The 15574-nt window shown below is 38.7% G+C and overlaps 1 protein-coding gene across 2 annotated transcripts in view; it reads right to left on the bottom strand.

Moving 5' to 3' along the window:
• Window positions 1-244: 244 nt before the first annotated feature.
• Window positions 245-15574, bottom strand: part of AVL9 (AVL9 cell migration associated) — a 65196-nt gene continuing 49866 nt past the window's right edge. For both annotated transcript variants that reach the window (XM_027573352.2, XM_027573353.2), the window contains 6 exons: window positions 15402-15536; window positions 14053-14272; window positions 11652-11769; window positions 7933-7986; window positions 7371-7459; window positions 245-4970 (listed from right to left, as the gene is read on the bottom strand). In XM_027573352.2, coding sequence (XP_027429153.1) covers window positions 4855-4970; window positions 7371-7459; window positions 7933-7986; window positions 11652-11769; window positions 14053-14272; window positions 15402-15536 — 732 coding nt within the window. In that variant the 3' untranslated portion in view covers window positions 245-4854. The remainder of the gene's footprint in view (window positions 4971-7370; window positions 7460-7932; window positions 7987-11651; window positions 11770-14052; window positions 14273-15401; window positions 15537-15574) is intronic.

The following is a 15574-nucleotide window of genomic DNA, read 5'->3' as shown; positions in this document are numbered from 1 at the left end:
GGTTGTACTTTGTGCACTTAGCATTCCAGAGAAACTAAGGGGTTCTTCCTGCAGGGGTCATCACCTTAAAAACAGAGGCACCACCATAAGCAATATCAAAATGAGAGGTTAAATGAGCAACGAGTCCTCCGGTTCCATCTGTGTGGTTTCTTACATGAAGCTGGCACTGCTGTCCAACCATGAAGCGGGCCAGAGACCGCACGGACAACATCAAGTGTACTTCCAGAAAGACAGTACGACTGTATGCAGGACAAACAGGACACTTTTATTCTTATTTTTCCTTAAAATAAAGATACAGAAGTTTTACAATTCACTATGATTAGACGTGATTTATAATCTTAACACTTTTTTTTTTTTTTTAACAAATGACAACAGAAACCAAAGAACTAGTACAAATTATAAAACTACTGGAGCAAAGAGGAACTATCTTTCTGATCAAAACATGTGCCATAGCTAAACCTCCTCAGAAAACTTTCTAAGATCTCTTAGCTAAACTTTCTTAGAGAGGGTTTGTGGGAAACCTTTAATCTCAAATGTTTAAACTATTTTTGTGACCACTAAATGCATTCACCAACTTGTTATCAAATGCTTCCTAAGTTTAGGAACCAATGACCAAGTGGCCTGAAACACATTAAGTCTTGATCCCATTTTTCCAGCTATAAATTATTAATATTTCAAGAAAACAAAGATTTTCTAGCACAGCTTTCTAAAAAACTTCAATTACCTTTTCTGGCTCAGTACCTGACTGAAATGTTCAAATGTTTATATTGCACACAAAAAAATTTGAGCAGCATACTATGTGTGTGTGAGAAGCTGATGAAAAATAAGACTGGAAAAAACCCCCCAAACTGTATCCCATTTACATGATTTAAATATATAGTTTCTGTATCTTTAATTAATATAAGTAAAAAGGTAAACTTTAGAACAGCACAGAAATACAAATCATTAGAGTTTTACAAAATATACTCAACCCCTCTACATGCACAATCGTTTAATTCTGGAGTTACCACACAAGGGAGGAGCGAATTTCTTCCCCTTCATACGAAAGCAGGAAGTCATGTGTACAAAGTTATTTATACGAAAAGAATAAAGATCCACATTCCTTTTCTTTGTCCTTGACAAATATTTATGGAATGTTAGAAATTATGAGAAAACAATTCCAATGTCATGAAGTCCAAAGACCTGGAATGAAAAACTCCTAGTGGCATGCTGTGTCGCATGAAATGACAATCATCTTCTAGAAGCTGGGGCTGCATTCCCTGTCAGCCCCAGAGGCTACCACTGATCTGGGTGGAAAGGCCACGAATGCTGTGCCACCTCCGGTCAAAGAATCAGAGCATACAAACGCTGATGCCATTTCAAGAGTCCCAACCAACCCCGATAAAACACGGGTGATATTTAGCAGCTACCTTCCTAAAAGGCTACTTTCCCAAACTGCTGACACAGATAAAAAAGATCATGCAGTTCAAGATCAGCTCACTGCCCCTCACAGAGCTGAGGGCTCCCCAATTCCTCATCAGGCCCAGAGGGGAAAGAAAATCACTGGCTGGCTGTAACTTCCACAAAACAAAGAACAAAACCTGCCTGTCAGGGAGATAATGTTATAGCTTCATTTTAAAACTTGTAATTAGTACATTAAAATTCTAACTTCTTTGTAAAAGAATTCTTACAACCTTTAGCACATTAAATACTGCTCTCAAAATACCTTCATTCAGATTTTAAGTACCTTGTTCCTCAGCCTTGCAACTTCTAACTTGTCTACTTGTCTCCCTTCCTAATTTGCTTTCTCCTTGCCTTTCTGAAGTAAATTATTCTACAAAAAAAAAAAAAAAAAGGGCAATGCTTAATATAGAACTCAGAAAGCAAGATAAGATTGAGGAAATCACGTCATATGCTCTGGTTTGCTGCCTGAGGATAGTTCTGCCGTTTCTTAAAGCAAAAAGCGGATGAGGATTGTTTTAGAGCTTGGGCGCTAGCACATCACTAGTGGATCTGGAGACAGGCTATTCATCCTGGTTACAAGAGTCAAACGCATACACAAGATAACTAAGCCTCACTCTGACATGCAACTTTTTCTATTCACTTAGCCCAGGACAGGTGGTTGGTAGCCTTAACAACTCTTTTCCTTCTCTATGTAAATTATCATTACAATGCCTTAGTAGGAACGAAATAACGCCAGGGACTTCTTGCCAGCACTACTTTTAAGTTACCTAGTTGGCAGTGAGGCCACCGCCAAGCTACAGATGCAGTCCATGTGCCTGGCACACCCTGGAAAAGCCTGGCTGACCCTAGCTCCCTCAGGCCTACTTACAAATACTCAGTTCTTAGACAGAAAAGCACTGGAGCAAGCATGGCCCAACAAAACATCCCTCTTTACCAGTGAGATGTCCAAAGATGGCCTAAGGTTGGCTCCCATCGCTCACAGAACCAAGGAGGCTATAGCCTCTGGGGCTGGCCACTCAGCTGACACCTGGAATCCAAGTGACAAGCATGTAGGCTCACGGGACCAAAGGCCAGGCTTCCTGCTGTCAAGTGTGCTGGCTGCCCCCAAGCCCCTGCCAACAACATAGTAGCTTATGCTCCCTGAAAACTCCAACGCCTTCCAGAACCTGAAGGAAATATAGTTACGGTCTTTTGACTACTTCTCCAACAAAAGTTCTATCTTTTGAGATATTCACTTTATGTTGAAAGCCAGTTAAATAACCACCTTAAGAGTTGAACTCTTAACTAGAAAGTTCATGTAAAAGTGTATATTAAAATGGAGAACAAGTGATCCTAAAGTAAAGGTTAACTATTTTTATTTCAGTGGGATATCAAAGTGTGGATTGGCCTGCTTCTGAACAGTGACAGATGGGAGTTTACCCTAAGCCCACAAACCATACAAACTGGAGCATGGACCAGTAGCGTGCTGGCTGACCTGTCACGGGGCTCTCAGCACTGTGAACTTCCGGCAGGTGAGAGGTAACAATTGCATACTAACACTATGACACTCTAATGATGTGGCCTCATGAAACAAGATGTTAGAATGAATTCTTCATAGTCTCAGTGCAACACTGATTAAAGTACCTTTTAAGGGTTTTGTTTGGTATTACTTTCTGCTCTTCAAATAATATTTCCTGAGAAGGCTGTTTCCCAGCAGAAGTGGAATTAAGAGAGTTCTCACGATAAGCCCTTTCATTGATCATCACTGAATTTTTGAGTTATTGTGCTCAAAATGGAAGTACACTTTCAGATTTGCTGGATTTGTGTTAAAACACAAACTGGAAAATTTAGAGATATTTAGAATTATATCCCTATGTCCATTTCACATGCCCTAGAAAAATTTACTTCTTACATAAACATTTCTAAATTTTTAAAAAAGACTTTATTTTTTTAAGTAGGCTCCACACCCAATGTGGGGCTTGAACTCATGACCCTGAGTTCAAGAGTCACATGCTCTACCGACTGAGCCAGCCAGGTGCCCCATTCTTAAGGGATAAATCAAATATAATCAAGTGTTCTCCTTAATCAAATCTCCTGTTTTCCCAATACTCTATCATATGTAGATCATACAATGTATTTTCCAAGTCTTTTTTTACTGAAAAAGCAGTCTGTCCCCTGTCAAGTACTCCCTGAGAACACCCATCCAAAGTTCCCTTGAAAAGCAAATGAGAGCTGAGCATAACAGATACATGAGGTACAGCTGTGTAAAAATCTTCAGTAGATAGCACATACGTGCATGTGTCTAAAGTGAAACCAGAGGTCCTTTGTGAAAACTGTGGCTGTGTTTTTCTCCTCTTGCCTCTTGCTTTTCTAAACGTGAGCAAAGATGAAATTTCTACTTGATATTTATGGGTCATCTTGTTTTTGGTTTTTTTTATAAATACTTTTATAAGGGGGTAGGGACTGATTACAGGAGGATTTTCCATCAGGGAAGTGGGAAGGCCAAACATCTTGAAAAGCTGTATGAAGAATAAGACTAAGAAAAAAACCTGTACATCTGTAAACACCCGATGGAAAACGGTTCAAAAGAAACAGAAGGCACAAACTGCGGGTTAAAAAATGCTTAGAAAAGACTGCAACATAACTAGAGTTGACAGAACTAACACCAAGGTCTTTTAGAGTCTCGCCCTAAATACACTCACGTTAAACTGCTTGAAACCATTGTAACTGGCACCATGCTATTTCTCTGCACACCTACTTGCACAGTTGGGAAGAGGAAGAAAGCACAGTGACACTCCTTGACGCCTCAGAGCAAGTATTTAGGACTGGGAAAGAAGAAATTAAAAACATGAAACCTTAAACACTCCATCCTCAGAACTACCACCTCTGGCTTCATGTTTCTGGGAGGAAGTGAATTGATAAATGTGTTTTGTGGGTAGAAAACCAACTAACAAACAAAAATCATCATATAACTCGGCAAAGTAGTAACAAAGGGCTGGATTGTATGGCCCCTTAACTTTATAAGCACATTTTAGGGCCAACTTGAGAGAAATTAGTAATATAACTTAATTTTAGCCCATATAAATTACAGTGGCCATCTGGGTATTCAAACAGGAAAAGAGAACAAAATTTACAGAAGTAAAAACTTTTCTAAAGTAAACAAATGTACACTATCAGAACTGTTTTTTCATCAGGCTCAGATGGAAATAAAAGTAGTCAACTTAAACCCCAACCTGGAAAGCCATCCCCACTACGGCTGCAATTTCATCTTTCCAGCATCCTGCGACATTCATTTAGACAGAGGGCAACCGTCCATGTAAACAGTTCGACGTCCTGGTCCCCTGCTGTGGACCTGTGGCCGATGAAGATGGGAGCAGACAGACGGGAGACACTTAAACCTAAGGAAGCGACAGCAGCCTCTGGACACCTTGCTCAGGGCTTCCCGTCGGGTGGCTCAGTGAGACTCTGGGGGGCAGGACTGGTGAAAGTAGAAAGCCATGAAGACATAGCTGTCTTTGCGCTGGTAAAAGCTCCTCCAACAGACTGGCCTGGATGGAGAGGAGGGGAAAAACAAAAGCAAAAATGCCTTCACCTTTGTTAACAGACCATGAAAGACCAATGCTAATTAATGAATGTTAATTGACTGTAACATCAATATGTTAACAGTTACCAAAATACCATTTAAATTTCTAGTTTCAAAACAATCCCTTTCTCTGCGTGTGTCTAGAAGGAAACTGGGTAACTTCTGGGAAAAGAGTCTCCTCTCCTAACCATTCTGCAGGTACTCAGCCGACTCTTCCCTTAATACCCACCATGCTAGGCCATCAGTTCTCAGCACTGGCTGTGCATCAGAATCACTTGGGAGAGCCGAGAAAGAACTCTGTGCTCTCCGTACCTTAAACCCAAGCTGATAACTGATGACCACCTACACAGGGAATAGTGGTTAGGCTACTTTCAGGAACTGTGCTGTTGTCATCTGAAATGATATTGCAATAAATGAAGATGCCAACTGCTCTATCTGCCTCAGGGCAGTTTTGTTTTAAAAAACCTCATCTCCAAAGTTGATGCTTAAGTGAAATTATTTAAGTTGAATCATATGTTACCACTATTCTTAGAGAGAGGGAGTGTGGAAAAGAACTGGCCTTATAATGTAAATAGCAGCATCACTAAAAATGAAGTAACGACTGACATCATACTTATAATGAAGGAGAATTTTTCTATTAAAAAATAAGAAGTCAAAAGTTAAACGCATAATATTGTATAGAATAAATGCTTACATATTAAATTCCATTCCCTGTGATAAAATGAACCCACTGATGGGGCTATGTGCTCTATGTTTGTCTTCTAAAGGGATGGGTCTGTAGACTACATATGTAGTTCACTCACCCTATCTCTAGCTACATAGAATGGTAGAACTAGGAGGCCTGCACAGAGATTCCTGAGGTCCAGGGCTTTTGAATTGTGTTCAGTAAGGGTTAGTCAACCTTTCTCAAAAGCTAAGGAAGGAGATGGCTCCTATTTTTACATACTGATACGACAAAGCAAATGTGGCAAAATGTATATAATTGGCAAATCTGAGATAATTGGGAGTTCCTTGCACACTGTTGCACCATTCAAGTTTGAAATTATGTAAAAAAAATAGTTAAAAATATAGAAAAGGAACGAGATTTTTTTTTAGAATTGATATGGAACACACTTTGAAGTATTCTTTTTTCAAAGCCTTTATTTATTTGACAGAGAGAGACACAGTGAGAGAGGGAACACAAGCAGGGGGTGTGGGAGAGGGAGAAGCAGGCTCCCCACTTAGCAGGGAGCCCGATGTGAGGCTCAATCCCAGGACCCTAGGATCATGACCTGAGCCACCCAGGTGCCCCAACTTCAAAGTATTTTAACTGAAAAAAGCTAAGTGCAGAAGACTGTATACAACAGCATGATACCATTTCTGGCTTCGGTTCTCAGGGTAATACTGGCCACATTAAAAGAATTGGGGAGGGACACCTGGGTGACTAGCCAGGTAAGTGTCTGCCTTTGGCTCAGGTCATGATCCTAAGGTCTGGGATCAAGTCCTGCATTGGCTCCTTGCTCAGAGGGGAGCCTGCTTCTCCCTCTGCCTGCCACTGCCCGTGGTTGTGCTCACTCTGATTAAAAATAATAACAATAATAAATAAGTAAAAGAACTGGGGAGGGTTACAACTCATCCACTACTTTCTGAAAGAGTTTGTATAAAATTGGTATTATTCCTTAAATATTTGATAAAATTCGTAGGTGAAGACATCTTGGCTTAGATTAAAAACCTGTGGCATGATTTTTAATTCAATTTATTTAATAGATATAGGGCTATTTAAATTTTGCATCAGTTTTGGCAATTTGAGTCTTTCAGAGAACTTGCATATTTCATCTAAATTGTCAAAAAACTGGCATAAAGTTATTCACAATATTCCCTGTAATACTTTTAATTTCTCTAAGATCTATAGTGATGTCCCCTCTTCCATTCCCGATACTGGTAATTTGTATCTTTTCTTATTAGCCTATAAAGGTTTTACTGATATTGTTAATCTTTTAAAAAATGACCTGTTGGTTTCACTGATTTCCTTTATTTTATGATAATACCTTAGAAGACAGCACTCCTAATGCCTACTTTATTATGGTGCTTTACTACTTATAAAAAACTGCAGGCAGCTCAGGAAATGCTGAATCCTTAGAACAGTGAACACATTAGAAAATTGGTCTCTCTCCATCAGGTGTGGCAAAATTTGCTGAACTTTGATATTATCTGATGTCATAAGAATTTTCATGAATAAGATGAAAAAACCTTTATATTCAACCATCTTGTATTATTATATGACACACAGGTCTCTACAACTTTATGATTTTATCAATGACACACTGAGTACAGAGAAGAGATGTGTTATGATTCTAATCTGTTTCTGGCTAAAGGCATGTCTTACCAACAGCTTTTCCTGTTTGTACAACATTTCGGCTGGTTGTGACCATGACGTTTCCAATTTTTTTGCCACGTTCACTGTTTTGAACAGAACTGAGTAAAGCAAAGAAGTTTTAAGTACATTACAAAAATTCACACATACCACACCTTAGAACCACCCCCAAAATAGAGTTACTGAGAAAAGAGGCTAAATTATTTGTCATGCATCAATTAATTTAGTAACCTTAAGCATGTAAACTTTCAGAAAATACTAAAATAACATGCAGATGAACCAAAAAAAGTCCATAAGGATGCATGGTTAATTCTCCCTACAGTTATGATTTGCTAAAGTTACTCCACCAGAATAAAAATGGCAAATTCTGTTATTAGTTCACACCATTCTCTATGAAACAGCAGTGTTTTTACTCTGAAACATACACACTGCTGAGCTGGAGAATGTCATGCACATATTTGGTTACTATTTGAAGCACAAGTCTATCAAGTGGAGACAAACAATTCCTAATTAGCAATGAAACACATGCCATAAGCTCAGACATAAAAATTTTCCTAGTTTTTTCTCTACTCACTGTGAGAATCTTAACTTCATGTCTGACACGGAGTACTGGCCTTGAAAAGGATGACTGTAAAACAAAGTTTCTGACTGTTAGACTATGAGTATTTTACCAATAAAGCTGCAAAACAATGCTGTCACAAGAAGTATCAGTAAACCTTGTGGGGTGACTCAGCTAGGTGGAGGTGTTCCGCACATGACAGCAGGCAAAGTGGCTTTGAGCACAGATCTTTACTTATAGTCTTGGGAGCCTCTTTGAGCTTATTTCCTCCCTTGTGAAATAGGTGTGTTTTTTTTTTTTTTCTTGGAGTGGGGGGTGAGAAAGAGGTTTATGTTGATGCTACACTCATGTTCTGATTTATTTGGTCTGGGGCTGGGCTGAAGCATCAATGTTTTTAAAAAGCTCCCCAGGATAGTCAGGATTAGTCACTACCTTAGGCCACGGCCATGGACTGTACTTTGATTCTGGCCATCTTATAAATGCATGCAACTGGTCATCTGAAGATTTGTGTACATCAGTAAAATCTGTATTTTCTTTTTGAAAAGCAACTCAAAATGCAGGTCTTAAAAATGTACAAAAGGGAAGAAGTGTATGTGTGCACGCATGTATATATATATACACACACATACACACATAAAATCAGGCAACTTGACCAAAGTTGTACCATAAAAGGAGTCAATAAATATTCACATTCTTATTACACCCTGAGAGGTCTCTCTCAGTGTCTAACAAAAAAAGTGACCCTAGGGGCACCTGGGTGGCTCAGTGGGTTAAACGTCTGCCTTCAGCTCAGGTCATGATCCCAGGGTCCTGGGATCGAGCCCTGCATCAGGCTCCCAGCTCAGCGGGAAGCCTGCTTCTCCCTCTGCCACTCTCCCTGCTTGTGTTCCCTCTCTCACTGTCTCTCTTTCAAATAAATAAATAAAATCTTAAAAAAAAGTGACCCTAATGAAATGTATAGCTACTTATTAAAACATCAAAATGCTATTTGTGGCTTTTCAAAAGACAACAAATTTCCTTACTGGCCATATTAAGCATATGTAATTACTTTTTCTGGATTCCTGAATCACAGGTTGAAAGAACTGAGAGTACTTTTTTATTTTTAAAGATTTATTCGAGAGTGAGAGTGAGTGAGAGAGAGAGAGAGAGAGAGAGAGAGAGTGCACGAGAGGGGGTAGGGTCAGAGGGAGAAGCAGACTCCACACTGAGCAGGGAGCCCGATGCGGGACTCAATCCTGGGGCTCCAGAATCATGACCTGAGCAGAAGGCAGGTGCCCAACCAACTGAGCCACCCAGGCGCCCGAACTGAGAGTACTTAATCATTCTTTATATTCCTGGGAACGCCCTGTTTAAAGGATGAAGCATACCTGCTGTTTACTAAGGGAAGTTAGAGGACTGCCTTTTCTCCTCTTTTGGAGCTAGAGAAAGGGTTTCATAGATCTCAGATCTGAGTCTGGAATATGTCTAAGTTATATCCCCTGATAACAACTGAAGACTATCATTTCTTGTTTTTAATTTGGTGAAAATAATGAAAAACTGTTATTATATCTGCATAATTTCCCTACCTATATATATCAAGTCTTTCTTCAGCTTTCTCTTGAATCTAAATAACCCCAATTTATTTACACATTTTTAAAAGTACCGTTTTACAACCCTTTATAATCCATTCCAGCTAAGCCTCTTATGAACCTGCATTAAAATCTATAGAGCTGGTTCAAGTTAAAGGCACCACCACAGAGGCAGAGACTGGATGAAGATCTGACCAGGTTATCAGTACAGAACAGTGGGGGGAAGATCTGACCAGGTTATCAGTACAGAACAGTGGGAGAAAGATCTGACCAGGTTATCAGTACAGAACAGTGGGGGGAAGATCTGACCAGGTTATCAGTACAGAACAGTTGGGGGAAGATCTGACCAGCTTATCAGTACAGAACACTGGGGGAAGAGACTGGATGGCCTTGTAGGCCATTCTGAGGATGGCTGAGGTGGGCCCTCACTCCCCTCAGCCCCCATCACAGTGAGGGCCACCAGGCAAACAAACTCACATCTGTTTTCCTTCATCACTCTTTAAAACACAGACCTTGTGGTTAGTGAGGGAGAATACTTTGAACTCTTAGCTCTTTCATTTAATACTATTAAGATATTTTTGTCTTTTAATTCTCTATGTTTTTACCACATTCAAATGCCAAATAGAGGTTTCTGCTATAGTCCAGTGTGATGATTAAATTCACCAAAATTGTTGCTGAACCTAGTCATTTTTCTTAAGAGATGATATAAAGTTTAACAGACATGTTCTTTAAAACCCTGCTATACTTCATCCTTGCAGATGCTTCCCCAAGTTCCCATGACATAAATATCTGGATTGTGTGTGTGTGTGTGTGTGTGTGTGTGTGTAGAGAGAGAGAGAATATTCTTTATAGTACCACTTAAATCACATCCCCAGTCTAGCCAGTTAACCCCAGCTCCCAAATAATACAGTAGTTAGTACAAAGCTGGTTTTTGTCTGACTCTCACCAAGAAGTTTAAAACACAAATGAAAACATTCAGTGTATACTTGTATCATTAAAAAAAATCATTTTAATCATTTAATTTAGAAAAGAAGTCCCTAGGATGTACAGTAGTTCCCTTATCTGTGGAGGACACATTCTGAGACCCCCAATGGATGCCTAAAACCACAGACAGTATCGAACTCTATATAATATACTATGTTTTTTCCTATATATACACATACCTACAATAAAGTTTAATTTATAAATTAGGGACAGCATGAGATTAAAAACAGTAACTAATGATAAAATACAACAATTATAGCAATACACTGTAATAAAAGTTATGTGAATGTGTGAATGTAGTCTTTCTCTGTCTCTGAAATATCTTACTGCACTGTACTCACCCTTCCTCCTCTTGTGATGATGTGGGATGGTAAAATGCCTAGTGATGAGATGAAGGGAGGTGAAGCACGTTAAGTACTGTGATGTAGTGTTAGGTTACTACCGACCTTCTGATGACGCGTCACAAAAAGCGTCATTTGCTTCAGGACTGCGGCTGACCCCGAGGAACTGAAACCGCGAAGAAGGGGAAGGGTACTATGTACACATTCTATCAATGGAGAGCTCTCCTTAGATTCTACTCTGTTCCATTCAAACAAGACAGCATTGCTTCATAATGGCCCCACTTCACAACATGTTTAAATGTCTTTTATGCTTACATGGATAAAGTCTGTCAACATTCAGTATTGTGACAGGTATTAAATTTTGTTGGATTTTAGAATCTGAGCTGGAAACTAGGTTTGACCACACATCTAGGAGTTCAAATATCAACTTTAGTTTTTTCACACTTCATGTTTTAAAATAACCTCTCAGTCTCAGCCAGTGGTATTTTCTTCAAGGTTTCTATCTTGTTTGACCATTCTGCTAAAGTACAGATCCAGGGAAAGGGAGAGAACTATCATGTACCGAGCATTGCCATGTACCAGACTTCCTCTTCTGAATTATGCCAAGAGCTGGGAGAAACGTTAATCCTTCCAAAAATGTCTTGAGCTTTTTGTGTAAGAAGTAAGAACAGGGAAGCAGTTTTCAGCTGCTTCTCTGTATTTGGGATTTTATAATCTACTTAAGGAGATTTTTGGAGATATTCGCGTTGTCATCAAAGTTCAGATACGATCTTCTTTATATTGGGGCATACCTGTAAATCAACCATGTTATGTACTATCAATCCTCAGAGGATGTGCTTACTTTGGATTTATTTCTGCAAGTGCCGGATGCTTGTTGCTGTTCCACACCCTGTAGTTGTGAGTATTCTTCCATGCTGTAACAAAGGTTGTCCCATAGTCCGATAATATCTTTTCATTATCTGTCAAGTAAATATTTGAAAGTTGAGCTGGACTGTAGCCAGTCAGGGATATAAAGATTCATAACCAAAAAACCAAAACCAAGGAATGGCTTTATCACCCATGCTTTTTGGGGGAGACAGCCTACCAGATATCAGGAAACTTGGGTCTAGTTCCAGAAATCCTGTTAAGAAGCTATGTGGCCTTTGGCAAGTCAATCACTCAGAACTTCATTTTCCTAACCAGAAAATAAGAGGGTTGAGCCAGATATATTCTAAGGTTCCTTACAATTCCAAAATATTTCCACGTTCTCCTTACCAAGGTCAGGAGGCATAGTATTACTTATTAAGCAAAAACTGTAGACTGTGCAGGGAGTAAATGTATTGATGTATATACATATGGAGTAGGCAATTACAGCACTTTCTAGCTTTTCACAAATGTATTTCTATGAAAAAAATCAGAATGAATACATGAACTGGTTCTTTTAGTCACTGTTTTTTCTTCTTAGGACTTTAACTCACTATTTGATGAAACTCACTCTTTAATCTCCATGCATTTCACCATCAAAATACTTAAATAACAAAGGAATTTTCGTATTTAATGTTGAAAACTTTTCGGCTTTTTCATTATCATGGGGAAGCTTTAATGCAGAACACTTCTGCTTGGAAGAATAGAAAAGGTTTGGAGAACAGATACAAAATGGCTTTTGCTTCATATACTTATCATAAGTTGCCTGCTTTGAAGGTGAAACAGGACTTTTGTTGCTGGGAAAGGAAGAGAATACACATGACTCTAAGTGCAACATAAGGAAATTCTCTTAAGAATGTATTCCTCAAACAGTTCCCTAGGCTGAATCTCCTTTGGAACAGCAGCATGGGCCTAAGCCAGACTACCTAAATTTGAATCACAGCTCATCCTCGACCAGAGGGATGAGCAAGCTATTTAACCTTTCTGTGCCTCACTGCCTCTCCTGTAAAATGAAGAGGACATGGTCTCTACCTCCAGAATTCTTGTGAAGATGAAATGAGTTAGAAATAAAGTGCTCAATTATGAACAATGAATCATGGAACACTACACCAAAACAAATTATGTAATATATGGTGATTAACATAACAATAAAAAAAGAAAAAAAAAAGAAATAAAGTGCTCAAAACAAAACAGGTCACTGTACATATGTTCCAAAAAAAAAAAAAGGCTAGTCACTATTATTATTCAGCATTTACAGCTACCTAGGCAAATACGTTTAAAAAAAGTAAATTACTCATGAAGCTAACATGACTGGTGGAGACTGGGGTTTTCTTCCTAGATTATTGAATGATTTTGAACTACACACTTAATCTTGGTGTCTCAGCTGTTACATCTGTAGAAGAGGCGAGATATTTAAAAATATCCCATTAACAAATAAGGATTTGCTCCAGAGCTTTCCTTTACAAATGACATGCACACTTCATGAAGAACTAACCTGGGAGGGGGCTGTACTGACAGGACAGTGTGAGTGCACTTACTGCTACTGGGAAACTACGTACTTATAAACAGCTAAGATGGTAAATTTTAGGTTATGTGTATTTCACCACATTTTTAATAGTTCCCCCAAACAGTGGTAGAGATAGTTGAAAAAAAAAAAAAAGGAAAAACAAAAGCTCACTTTTAACAACTACAACAACCTACTAAGTATTTGCTACATGCCCACGGTGGTAGACAACCACATGCAAAAGCTCACTGTAAAGCTTCATTTTCTCTTTTTATAGATTTCCTTCCCTACGGGGGAATGAAATGGTTTTAATACAGGAATGAGTCTATCTTTACCTGCTCTATTTTAACCATTTAATAGGAATAGGATTTCTTAGAATGGAAAACTTGAAGGTTTAATCACTCGGAATTCCAGTGACTGCTTTCATATTTCTTTTCTCCCTTTACATATCTTAAAAACATGTAAGCAATGTTTACAAATAGCCCCCAGATACTGACACATCCTTCCTTCCACATGGTCCTTGGGAACACTAAGCAGCCATGTAAAAGTGACCTGCATTCACAGTCTCGATAAGTTTTTCTTTATAATAGAAACATAAGTTTCAAAAAACATTTGAAATGGGATCCATTTTTGTAAAAGGATCACCACAAATACCACAAAACTAAAATCCAAAACATACATAGAAAAAGGTCTGGAAGGATATCAAATACTCAAAATGCTAAGAGCAGTTATCTCTGTATGAGGGAGTAACATAATTTTATAATGAAAATGTCTTTCTTATGCAATTCAAAACCTCATAAAGATTACAAAAGGAAAAAGCAGCCATGCTCCTTACCTAACTGCAGTGTGGCAGCCAGCAGCGCGTGGACGTAGACTGCAAACTGGGCTCGGATCCATTCGTCACCTCCCTCCCAGCCTGTGCCATCCAAGAAGACATCATCCCGGTTCTCCGTCACGTGCCTCACTAGGTAATCTGCGAACCTGAGGTCTGCAGTGGTTGGGTTAAGCAGCTTCCTGAGTTCTGGATCATGGATCTGGATCAGAGCTTCTTCTACCTAGAGGGTACCCAGGTACAAGTCAGAGTCTGGGCATTCACGCGGACATCCATGCCATATTTTAAAGAGTAACTACTGGGAAGCTGAAGCTGGAAATAAAAAATATGAATAACAGCATTCTCAAAAAGTGAGGCTAAGAAAGAGGTTTTTACACTGAAGTTTTTTTCTATATCTATTCAAAAAATCCTCATTTTGTTTTTAGAAAATATATGCATAAATATTTTATTTTGAATTATAAAAGTAACTGTTGACTTGTAAATATCTTGGAAAACAGAAAGGTATAGTAAAAGTCACCTTTGTCACACAACCAGAAATAAATACAATTAGTAACTATAATTCCTAAAACTTCTTGAGTACACAGGTACCTTGGAATATCTTATTATGTAATATTTGATATACAAAGAGAGCTATGTAACCTACAGGTTAATTTTGAAGTAATATACACATACCTATGAACCCACCAACCATCAACTTTAAAAGTAGAACATAACCAGTAATGTTGAGGCAACTCTGTGGTCCCTCCATCTGTATGCTTTGCCTTGGAAGGTATGGACCTATTTTAATTCCTCAAAATTGGGATCCCAGATTTTTCATTTATGATAGTATAAACATTTTCCCACAAATCATGTTTTGGTACTTTTGATTAGAAACTATAAAAACCTAGGGTGGGTGAAATTTCCTTTTTTTTCTTTTTTTAATTACTTCAATTGTAAAACTAAATACGATTTAAATTTTTTGTATATTGATGTCAAATATTTATCTGTAGCTCCTTGCTCCTGATATCAGGAACATATTAAATAGGCTAGAAGTATTGAAAATATTTAAACAATAAACACGTTTTAATTATGAGATTGTAGTAGGACCAGACTGGCTTGCAACCTGGCTCACCCACTTACTAGCCGTTTAATCTCTCTGCTCCTTAGCTTCCACACGTGTAAGATATGAAGAGCAACAAGCCTATCTTACAGGCTGTTAGAATTAGGTCAGTTAATATACCTAAGGTGCAAAGAATGCCTGGTACAGCACTTTTTACCTTTATTAGTGTTATTCCTATGCTGTCAGAATTCCAGTTAAAAAAGAAAAACAGGGACCAGAAGTGTCAAGGACACGTGCTCATACATAAGCCCACCTCCACAATGGCATCACTGAGGTGCTTCTGCTGGCGGAATAGGATATTAGTAGCCCCAGCAACGAATCCACGGACGGTGACGTCAGAGAGAAGATGATGCTGCTGCAACGCCATATAAGGCAAACAGAGATATCCCTAAGAATCGTAAGAGAGACGACATCAGAAAAGTAACA

Source organism: Zalophus californianus, chromosome 12 (genome assembly GCF_009762305.2).
Source record: "Zalophus californianus isolate mZalCal1 chromosome 12, mZalCal1.pri.v2, whole genome shotgun sequence".
NCBI classification, from domain to species: Eukaryota; Metazoa; Chordata; class Mammalia; order Carnivora; family Otariidae; genus Zalophus; species Zalophus californianus.
This window is presented reverse-complemented; position numbering and strand designations above follow the sequence as displayed.